The sequence below is a fragment of the Phragmites australis genome, chromosome 19 (genome assembly GCF_958298935.1).
Source record: "Phragmites australis chromosome 19, lpPhrAust1.1, whole genome shotgun sequence".
In the NCBI taxonomy this organism is placed as follows: Eukaryota; Viridiplantae; Streptophyta; class Magnoliopsida; order Poales; family Poaceae; genus Phragmites; species Phragmites australis.
Window position 1 is genome coordinate 4,716,303 of NC_084939.1, and position 11,657 is coordinate 4,727,959.

The window sequence follows — 11,657 nt, forward strand, 5'->3', positions numbered from 1 at the left end:
AGGGAGTACTGTAAAATGTATCTTACACTCGTGGCAATCCCATACTGGTTTATGTCCTACTTAGCAGGTTCACAGGTCAAACACAATTGACGCTAACAGAACGCTAATGACAAACGCAGCTGATGTTTTCTTCTGATTTACGCCAGCGTGCACACACTTTTTAATATTATACAACTGAACTCTTAACACAGTACAAAACCAGCACACGTCTAACGAGCGTACACATGCATCACAAACCACACAAGATCTGCAAGCAAGCAGGGTTGCAGAGGTGCAGAGACTTCTTGGTTCTTAGTTTCTTACCCAGCAGCTGTGCACGCGCCTCAACTGTCAAGGCAGAGTAGCGAACTGAGAGGCCTTGCAGTTCTCGAGGATGGCCTTGGACTTGGTGTACAGGGACGTGAGCTGCCCTTCACGCTGCGAGAACGCCCGGTTGATGACCCTGATGTCCTGCTTGAGCTCCTCCATCTTCTGCTTCTCCGCGCCCAGCTCCCTGACCAGCTCCTGCTTCTCGGCGGCGAGACGGTCGGCCTCCTGCCTGGACCTGGAGAGTTCCTTCTCGAGCGCCGCGCATCTCGCCCTCGAGTCCTCGAGCTGCTCCTGCTTCTGGACGATGAGATGGTCCGCATCCTGCTTGGACTTGGAGAGCTCATGTCGCAAGGATGAGTTTTCATCTCTGAGCAGGTCGCGTTCCTTCTCGAGTGCTGTGCATCTCGCCTTTGAATCCTCGAGCTGCTGCCGATCAGAGATGCATTCATTTTCTGACCTCTGGCATCTTGCGTCAGTAGGTTCCTCCAATGGCGCAGCCTGCAGGTAGAGCATAAGAAATGGTAGAGAGAATAGAAAGTCAATTCTCACTAGCAGCATGTTCGTTATGGAAACAAGCCGCATTTTAAATGGAAACAGAAGGGAGAACAAGTAAATGTTCCTAGAAAAGCATCCTATTTTGCCGTGTTCTTGTTTCCTTTCTTTCATCGTAAGTAATGAATTGTAACATCACAAACTTCTTTAGCTACAGGTTTAGAAATATATGGAGCAGGAAACGAATCGGGTGACAGTCTTAGTGGCTGTAACGAAGCATTTTATTTCCGTCATGATTTAAAAGTGACGTGGTGTTGCTTGCATCGGCTATATTGCAACTTGCTATAGTTTGTAGCTTTTCTTGAAGCAAATTTATCAAAACAACCCCAAACCTCTGGTAACTTGCCATAATCAGAAAACTTGGACCCAAGGTTATCCATTTTCTTAATATACATGTTTCCACTGCTGGACTCTGCAGATTCTACACACTCTAGCTCTCTCTTGTTGGATGTCAGAGCTTATTTAACTAGCCAATGCTCGTGCAAGTGGCAACCGATAAGGAGTACAAAAATTGAATTGCTTCTTATACTAACTGTTACATAGTGAGTCATCCCATGCGCACATATGAAATCGACACTGATGATAAAGACCCACTTTGACGTTTAAGTACACGGAATACATCAGGAAAAGATGTGCCTAATGTATTAAGCTTGCAACATATCTTGAACACAAGAGGAAACAAGGTTGACACATGGATAAATGGGTTTTAGTTCAAATTTAACAGCAAAATTCAGTAAGGTGAAAAATGTGAAATGGATAAGCTCCTTGACATATATGCACTGAATATGAGGGTATGAAATCAGTTAGTTCAATGCTTTCATTTTATGTGAAATCAACCATCATTCAAACCTCTAGAATACCACAACAAACAACTGAAAGGATAATTCCTGGCCTCCCACTCTGCACATATATCTCCAGGTAATGGTTCTCCAATCATCGGTGTTGAATATGTATATCTTAAGGAGATAATACCATTTTGCCAGTTTAGCATGAACAGCATCCAGTATATGTACGAAATTGGCGTGAATGCTACGTATTATTAAGTTTTGGAATGGCACCACCGAAGGGTGCTGATTCGTAGCTTCCATGAAGAGAAACTAATGATATGCAGTAGCAATTGGACTAAGCTTTTGTCAATTAGCTTCAATTAGTGTACCTGATTGTTCTGTCGAAATGAGGAACTGGTCCTAACTCGGTGGGAGATGGGTGTAAACACCCACCACCAAAGTTCGAGTCTCCTCTAACTTGGGTGCCTATTTTTTTCTTAACATAAAACTACCTAGTTCCTCCTTGGTCATCTAATTTTATATAATTATTTGTCTTAATCACTTTCCTGAGATAAAATTCCCAAAATCTGTGTTCTACAAATATGGACGACCTAAAATAGTTGTAAACAAACACATTAGCGCAAATGGTGCAGCAAAACCAGATTAAAAACATAGTATAAGGCTGGCATTGTAACATACGGATGGTGTATCTTGTAGCAAGGATACCTCACGTTTCAGACCAGGTGTCATCTGAAGCATGTCAAGATCAGTAATGCAACCTTTGTTCAGACGCGTCCATAGATCTTCATCAGCAATATTATCCAAATTTTCAGGTATTGGGCTGAACTCAACATCATTTGAGTAGCGTAAGCGAGAGGCAACAAATCCATCTGGAGTATACTTTGAATCTGGAGTTTTCAATGCATCAAGCTACAACAGGCAAACAAATAGTTTCATTAACATCTAGGACTTGCATATTACAAGTAAGCTGAAAGGAAGAGGGTGGATGGAGTTAGTGACGGACATGGACCATCAACAAAATATGCAGTGTGGAGAGCTTTTAAGCTTTCCATACTAGCACCAACATGTAATGTAATAGCACACGATTGAAATGACTATTTGTCACCATGTTTCATCTTCATCAAATATACCTGGGTTGAATCAGTAAACTGGTCTGCTGATGTGCTGGTACTGTTGGGGTCCTCTAGCTTCTTCTGTTGCTCGGCCAAACGGTCCTCTAGAGCCACCCGTAGCTTCCTTTCCTCCCCAAGTTCCATTGCCAGTCGATCACGCTCAAGTTCAGACTACAACAAAATACAGATAACTTTAAGTAGTTAAATAACTAGTTTCTTACAGAAGTGTTGTATGCTACACCCCAAAATTAAAGGTATTCATGATTAAATGAGAAACACAAGTTATAATGTAACTATTAGTCTTCACAACCTTGTGCATGTCATTGCGTAGCTTTAGTACGACTTGCTCCAACACTTCAGAATGGGAACCCTGAAATTCATGAAAAACGCTTCAAGACTCAAGTAACATTATCGTACCTACTCTTATGGAGAGAAATATCAAAGCAACACAATTACTTGCAGCTTTTTACGAAGTTCTTCTATTTCCATTTTTTGCCTCTTCAGCAGAGCAGCATCTGTTAGAATCTGTCATAACAGCAACCATGTTAGGTTCCCTTACTACTTATAACCATGCTAACCGATTAAACTCAAATAAGCTATCTTTATTGCAATAAGATAGAGGCGAGAGCAATATCTGGATTGGCACCAGAGCATTTACGTGAATGCATTCCAACAATTGTACTAATAATTTCCACATTCAACGAAATTATAAAAATTAGAGCAGTGGATATAATACAATGCATAACAGAGTTCATTTACTTGGACATAAGAAGACTCATAAGCATTTTATTTAGAAGCTTTAACACATACCTCATTTACTTGGGCACAATTGCTGACACATTTTGCTCTACTTGCAAATTGAAGAGTTCCTCTAGTTTCCTCAATGTGAATCTGTAGGTTAAACGGTTACTTTATCTAGAATATGAATCAACAAAGAAAATTATATTAAGTACAGGAAGGTCTAGTTCTCTACAGTTTACCCAAATGCAACAAATGTAAAAAATGTAACAAACCTCTTCAGGAGCAGCAGTGCAGATGATTGATGTTTTTGCATTGCCTCCAAGTGCAGGTTGGAGAATGCGAGTCAACTTACTATCACGATAGGGGATGTGCCCTCTGCATCAAAATAAGTGCCACTTAAGTACCACAGAATTACAGATTTTACAAAGCTTCATATCATTTTGTGTGTATAAAAAAAGTGACATGAATTTCTCTTTTCTTGCAAAACTCTAAGAACATCAAAGCAATAATGGGTTCATTGAAGAACTAAACAAAAAAAAGCAGTTTGATTGCAGTAGAGCATCGGACAGTATCACAAAAATTTTCTATACCTAAGATAAGGTATTATCTTTTTCATTCAGGACACTGTCATGGTTCAAATTTATCCAAAGGTGAAAAAGAAAGTGCCAAGAATTTTTAATTTCAATAATGGATTTATTGAGTTCAATACACCAACTAATTCATCCAAACACTTCAGCTGTTGACGGAAGGTGGACTCAGGATGAACCATTACAAGGCAGCAATAGGATCAACGAAAATAAGGTATAAATTAGTCTATGATTGATTTACCATCAAAATTAGCCCAGTCTAGCTACAGGAAGTTATAGATTTGGGAGACACGTGAGGAAGAAATTCAGTAGTTACTCGATAGACATACCTTTGCTTTCCATTCTCACTTAACTTATTGATGACATTGCCAAGAATCATCAAGCTCTTGTTAATATACTTGCCCTCATTCAAACGCACCCCTTCAGCCCCTGTCTTGATGATTCTTTCTGACCCAGCTAAGTCCACCAAATTCTAAATGTAAAACAGCTAGGTTAATCACATTATTCTCGACACATTTGCTTTTACTACATACATGATACATGGGTATAGAGTGAGTAGCACAGACCAAGACAGACACACGAATAGCATCCCCAGAGTCCATCTGGTTCTTAGCGCTGCTTTCAATTACCTGAGACCAATAGAAAAAATAAAATTCTCAATTGTGGCATCACTTTCATTCAGCTACACAAAATGGTTTTGAAACAGCTGCAATGACAGAATTATTTGGAGATTTAGAGTTATATACCATTCTAAAAATAGTATGGGACCGACTGCTCCGAACATTCATGTTAGTCTCTCCAAAATGCCTATTTGCTGGGGAGAAAAAATAAAAAAGAGTCACACACTGTTAAACAGGATCCAAATTGGTGAAATAAAGCATATGGACAGAAATGTGCCTTCTCCAAGCTGGAGGAGCTCAAACACTTGCTCTGCGCTGTTCACAATCTCCTCCCGCAAACCGGCTACATACACTCCACGCTATAGGAAAACAACAAATGTTCAGTGTTACAGAAACCTGTTCAGAAATCTGAGAAAAAATCCAAAGGAATCCTTGCTTTTACGGTTTTACCTCCAAGCTCTCGTGGATCCGCAGCTTCTGCCCCCCAAGCGTCAAGAGGTCATTAATCTCCTCGTTGTAGATCTCCATGTAGGACACCCTGATGAGGAACTCGCGGTCGTCGGCCTGCACCGAGACCAAAACCCAACCACCAATCAGTCGCAGCAAAAGCAATCACAGCATGAAACCTAACGGCCGCGCCGTCGTGTTGCACAGTGGAGGGCACTTAATCCATCAATTGACCAGTAAGTCACCTGGCGCGCGATGTCGAAGACGTCGCGGACGGCGCGCGGGATGATGCCGGGATCGGCGTCGCAGCCGTTCATGGTGAAGGTTTTCCCGCTGCTGGTCTGGCCGTAGGCGAAGGCAGTGCCATTGAACCCGTCGACGGCGGCGCGTATGAGGTCCCTGACGAGCGCGCCGTAGACCCGCGCGTTGGTCGCCGCCCCGTCGAACACGTGGTCTGCCGAACCAACCAGCCGCGGGCGCTTGGGTTAGAGAGGGAGAATGAGAGGGGGGTTCGAGGAGGAGGGGGTGGGGTGGGGGCGTACCGAAGGCGAAGGTCGCGCCGGGGACGGGGCCGGCGGCGCGGTGGAGGAGGGAGGCGCGGGTGTCGTCGATGCGCCACTCGCGGTCGCCGCTCCCGCCGGCGACGGCCGAGGAGGGATCGGCGGCCGCGGGGGCGGGCGGGCGGAAGCGGACGGCGACGGAGATCTTCTCCATGGGAGGGGCCGGCCGGTGGCGGATGCCTCGCTGCTGCTCGGGGTCCCGGGGGGGGGGGGGGGGGAGGGAGGAGGATTTGAAATTGGGTTTCGGTGTGAGCGGGCGAGGGCAAAGAGGAGGAGCGTGCGTCGGTCAGAGAACAATAGAGAACTGGTGAGGCTTGTGAGGTGGGCTGGCCTTGCTAGGTTAGTGGGCCGGTCTTCGACCAGCTGGCATCTCATTGCAAAAGTGTTTTTATTCTGCACTAGTTAAATGACCATGCGTTACAGAGCTATAAATTGGATAATATAGTTGACTAGGTGAACTTATGCTTTACAGTGATACGAAGACATCGCTTGTGTGGCACCATATTTAGTATGTTCATGCATGACGTTACGAATCAAATGTGATCAATAACCGTCAATAGTTGTTGTACTTGTCTGTTAGAGAAGGGATGTCTCCCCAACAGACACACGTCCATTCATTCTGTTTATATTCATCGTGAATCAATGAAACAAACAATGGATTTATTCTATTCTCGAGTTCAATTTCTATCTTCTATTCTACTTACAATACATGGAACTTGAATATCGCACGTCCAAAATCACATTCAGAACTCGATGTTCGCATGAGTTATGGTGTGACGCTTGTGTTGTTAAAAAGCATATTTCTTTGCAGAAAAATTGATACAGCTTAGACTATGTTTGGAAGCAAGGGAGAGAATCCAGGGAAGGAGATCCCATGTAACACCCCGGGGACCAAAACAAGCCCGGAGGGTCACTAAGGCCAACCTACAAAAATCTGCCGAAAGCTGCGGGAAAATTTCAGCAGCACCTCCCCTAAAAGTGGAGGTATAACAGGCAACAACACCAGACAGAACAGATATAGAATATCACACTAGCAAAACAAAGATCCTAGCAACGAGGTACAAGCCTCGACCAAACAACTGAACCACCGTCAAACTCATTATATACATTACAGGGCAAAAGACAAAATCTAACAGAGCATCAAGTTTAGCCCAAGAGAGAAGGTAAACGTGCAGGCGACGTGTAGCTACCCATCCCGCAAGCGATTGACACCTCAAAAGGAACCTAGAAAGAAAACACGGGTGAGATTCGAAAATCTTAGCAAGTGAAAGGTACTTTGCAAAAGCTATTAGCCACAGATGAATGTGCTAACAATTCTAAATAGAAACTAGTAATGAAACAGACCGCCAACACTAGGAGAAACAATTATGACTAAGCAAGTCCAACGATAACATTAATCATTTAACATTCGGTTGGTATAAGCCTTCAGAGCCGCATATATATCTATATACAAGCTAATTAAAGGAAATAAGATTTGATGCAAATAACCCATTGAATTTCATAAGAAGACATAACCATGCACATGACATGCTCTCCTCACCCTTACCCCTCCTCAGGTAACGTAAGGGTGTGCACCGTACCCCTCCTCGGGTAACATACGGTACTGTACCGGTATGGTCGCGGCCAGAAGACGACGACAAACTTCCAATGCATGAGATGTATATGTATGACGTGCTTCAAGCATAACTATCATAACTTCCGGAATATGCTTAAGACTTCAAAATTAAACATTGCATAAAACAATAATGAACAACTGCATAATGGCATATCGTGCTTACTGCACTTCTTAAATCAATCATCGAGTAAACTTCTGGAAACGTAAACAACTTAGTAACCATCTCATCATCAGTTATTCAGATTCGATGAATGCATTGTAATTAAGGAATGTAGGCAATCCAATAAGAGGTTAAAGCGTAGCCATTCACTACAATCACTTGCCTTTACCGACGATGAAGCCGGGCACTAGTCGTGACGTGAGGTTGCACCACCTGAACAAACACACCATTAGCACAACGACACCACAACGACGAAGTAGAAGAGGACGCACGCTAATACGCCAAAAGCACCTAAACCAATTACCGAAAAGGAATAACGTCAACGCCATCGGTACGCCTATATTTTGGAAAACTATACAGAAAACTGTATCACATGAAATATACTATTTCCAATTCAGAGTCGAACCAAAGCTCTCACTAATTAGACTTTGCTCCGATGAACGAAAAGAATACTTCGACTCAGATATCGTATCTTCGAATCAATAACAATTATCGAAACGAAACAGACTATTGATCACATGAAATAATACGACAGGAATTGATTGATTTGATTTAATCCAACCACAAACGTCCAAAAATTACCGAGAAATCACCTGCGAAGGATTGACGACGAATCCGACGAAAATCCGAAATTTCCAAAAAAAATTCCCTTTTCTTCTTTTTCTTTTTTTTTCTTTCTCTTTCTTCCTTTTCTTACTGGCTTCTTCTTCCTGTGCTGGTTTTGCTTGCTTCTTCTCTGTCACTCGGTCAGTACACAGGGAGATCGGGAGACCACGGCGGCGCGCGGCAGCAACGCAGCAGCACAGCGCGACGGCGGCTCAGCAACGCGCGGCGCGCGCAGCAGGCGCGGTGGCACTCGGCGAGGCGCAGGGCGGCGCGCGGCAACAGCGACGGCGCACGGCAACAGCGCGCGCACGCAGCAGCGGTGGCGGCGGCGCGCAGGCCGGCCACGGCAGGCTGGGCTAGCCCGGCGGACGGCGAGCAGCACACACAGCGCACGACGGAGAGAGAGAGAGAGAGAGAGAGAGAGAGAGAGAGAGAGACGCGAGCACAAGAAGTGTCTGGATGGATCGAGCAATCCATCCGATACTTATCTTCCCTTTTTTTATATTTTTTTTAAACAACGAACGGTCTAAATTTATTGGGTTCGCTACGGGTCTCAAAGTGCCCGGAACGGACATATGAATAGCAAAATGGGTTCGTCTCGACGAGATGAACGCAACCACGGTCTCCGATCGTCCATACGAGCAACGGATCAAAAGTCAAATTTTTGGTCAAATCTCTCTTTTTTTTTCTCTCTAAAAAAAATCCGGTATTACATTCTCCCCCCCTTAAAGGAATTCGTCCCCGAATTCTGCCACTCCGATTCTACGATAAGAGAGGGCAACAAAACATAAACGATGATAAGCAACAATACTCACCAGCTCCGAAGAGCTCGGGATACTTCTTTCGTACTTGATCCTCAAGTTCCCATGTTGCCTCACGTTCAGTCTGATTAGACCAAAGGACCTTCACATACTTGATGGTCCTCCTCCGCATGACTCGCTCAGATGAGTCCAAGATGCACACCGGATGACACTCCACGGTGAGATCCTGTTCCACCGTGATAGACTCCAAATCGATCTTATGCTCAGGGTCACGGAGATATTTTCGTAGCATAGAAACATGAAACACATTATGCACTCCCCTCATCGAGTCCGGCAACTCCAGACGATAGGCCAGACTACCAACACGAGTCACAATAGGAAACGGACCAATGTACCGCGGGCTGAGCTTCCCGGTGGTACCAAAGCGAACAATGCCCCTGGTCGGCGATACCCTGAGAAGCACGAGATCTCCAACAGCAAACTCTAGATCACGACGTCTAATATCAGCATAGCTCTTCTGTCGGCTCTGAGCAGCCAACAGATTCTGGCGAATCTCCTGCACCTTTTCTGAGGTCTGCTGAACAAAGTCTGGACCAAGCAAAGATCTCTCACCCACCGCATTCCAACAAAGAGGAGAAACACACTTTCGGCCATATAAAGCCTCGAAAGGAGCCATCTTGATACTTGATTGAAAGCTGTTGTTGTAAGCAAACTCAACTAAAGCTAGATGGTCCTCCCAACTGCCCTTCCAAGACAACACGCAGGCACGCAACATATCTTCTAATGTCTGGATTGTCCGCTCTGACTGACCGTCCGTCTGAGGGTGGAAAGCTGTGCTAAGAGTGAGCTTCGTGCCCAAAGCACTCTGCAAGCTCTGTCAAAAGTGAGATACAAACTTGGAGTCCCGATCCGAAACAATTGACTTCGGCACTCCATGCAATCTAACCACTTCCCTAATATACAAGGGAGCCAAATCCTGCGCAGAGTTAGTCGTCTTCATGGGAATAAAGTGTGCGGACTTAGTAAGCCTGTCCACGACAACCCATATAGCGTCTCGACCACGAGGAGAGCGAGGCAAGCCAATCACAAAGTCCATTGTGACACACTCCCATTTCCACTCGGGAACTGGTAAAGGCTGCAACAAACCGGCAGGCCGCTTATGCTCGGCCTTCACCTGCTGGCACACACCACAAGAAGCAACATACTTAGCAATGTCAACCCTCATACGCTTCCACCAAAAGAGCTGTTTCAGATCACGGTACATCTTAGTCTCACCCGGATGCACAGAGTATGGCGTACGGTGAGCCTCATGAAGGATATCTGCCTTCACCTCGGACTTCTAGGGCACACAAAGACGGCCTCTGAAACGAACTACACCATCCTTGTCTAAACTAAATTCACGGGACCGGCCCTCGGAGATCCTCTTCTTTACATTAGAAAGGAGCCGATCATGCTGCTGAGCCTCACGAACACGCTCGGGTATGGCAGTCTGAATGATCATTTGTGTCTCCTCTTGCGCAACACCGGCGAAACAAAAAGATATATGCATCCGCTCAAACTCTGAGATCAAAGACATCACCGTCCTAGGGACACCTGTCCTGCTTAAAGCATCAGCCACCACATTAGCCTTGCCTGGATGGTACTGAATCGCCAAATCATAATCCTTTATCAACTCTAGCCATCTACGTTGCCTCAAATTCAGCTCTCGCTGAGTGAAGATGTACTTGAGACTCTTATGATCGGTAAAGATGTCGCACGACTCCCCATAAAGGTAGTGCCTCCAAGTTTTCAATGCAAAGACAACCGCAGCTAATTCAAGATCATGAGTGGGATAATTCTGCTGATGGGACTTCAACTGCCTGGAAGCATAAGCGATGACACGGCCCTCCTGCATCAGCACACAACCCAAACCAATCCGGGAAGCATCTGTGTACACGGTGTAGCGCTTGCCACTCACGGGCAAAGAAAGAATAGGCGCATTAACCAACTTATTCTTTAACATCTGGAAGCATGCCTCACACTCATCAGTCCAAGTAAAAGGGATCCCCTTCTGAGTGAGCCTGGTCATTGGCTTAGCAATGATGGAGAAATTTTGCACGAAACGCCGATAATAGCCTGCGAGCCCGAGGAAACTTCTGACCTCAGTCACATTGATCGGCCTCCGCCATTTGACCACTGATGCAACATTCTTTGGGTCAACGGTGATACCATTCTCATTGATAACATGCCCAAGGAAACCCACTTCGGATAACCAAAAGGCACACTTCTTGAGTTTTGCATAAAACTGGTTCTTCCGAAGAGTATCCAATACCAAGCCAAGATGCACAGCGTGCTCCTCCTTAGTCTTCGAATAGACAAGGATATCATCGATGAAAACCACCACGAAGACATCAAGGTACTCATGAAACATCCTGTTCATTGCCTCCATAAAAGCAGCAGGAGCATTCGTTAGTCCAAAGGACATAACTACAAACTCGAAATGTCCATACCTCGTGCTGAAAGCCGTCTTCTCAATATCCTCCTCTCTGATCCGCAATTGATGATAACCCGACTGCAGATCAATTTTTGAGAATACCTTAGCACCTTTCAACTGATCAAAGAGAACCTCAATGCGAGGCATAGGATATTTGTTCTTAATGGTGACTTGATTAAGTGCCCGATAGTCCACACAAAGCCTCTTGGTGCCATCCTTCTTTTCCACAAACAAGACCGGAGCAGCCCAAGGAGATGTGCTCGGCCTAACAAAGCCCTTAGCCAGGAGCTCATCTAGCTGCTTCTTCAACTCCACTTGCTCAACTG

General features: G+C 45.0%; 1 protein-coding gene across 2 annotated transcripts; it reads right to left on the minus strand.

Annotated features, from left to right (window-relative positions):
* LOC133899928 (kinesin-like protein KIN-7L) lies at nucleotides 1-5,922 on the minus strand. Of its 2 annotated transcripts, none has more exons than XM_062340968.1 (14): nucleotides 5,699-5,922; nucleotides 5,402-5,610; nucleotides 5,160-5,273; nucleotides 4,987-5,068; nucleotides 4,836-4,903; nucleotides 4,656-4,718; nucleotides 4,419-4,561; nucleotides 3,775-3,877; nucleotides 3,572-3,652; nucleotides 3,218-3,286; nucleotides 3,072-3,131; nucleotides 2,780-2,932; nucleotides 2,355-2,558; nucleotides 1-807 (listed from the first exon to the last, which is right to left on the minus strand). In XM_062340968.1, the coding sequence occupies exons 1-14, from the start codon at nucleotides 5,868-5,870 to the stop codon at nucleotides 331-333; spliced, it is 1,998 nt and encodes a 665-aa protein (XP_062196952.1). In that variant the 5' UTR covers nucleotides 5,871-5,922; the 3' UTR covers nucleotides 1-330. The 2 variants fall into 2 exon arrangements, with proteins under 2 accessions (XP_062196952.1, XP_062196951.1); XM_062340967.1 differs by having other exon boundaries at nucleotides 2,328-2,558.
* Between the last annotated feature and the right edge of the window lie 5,735 nt (nucleotides 5,923-11,657).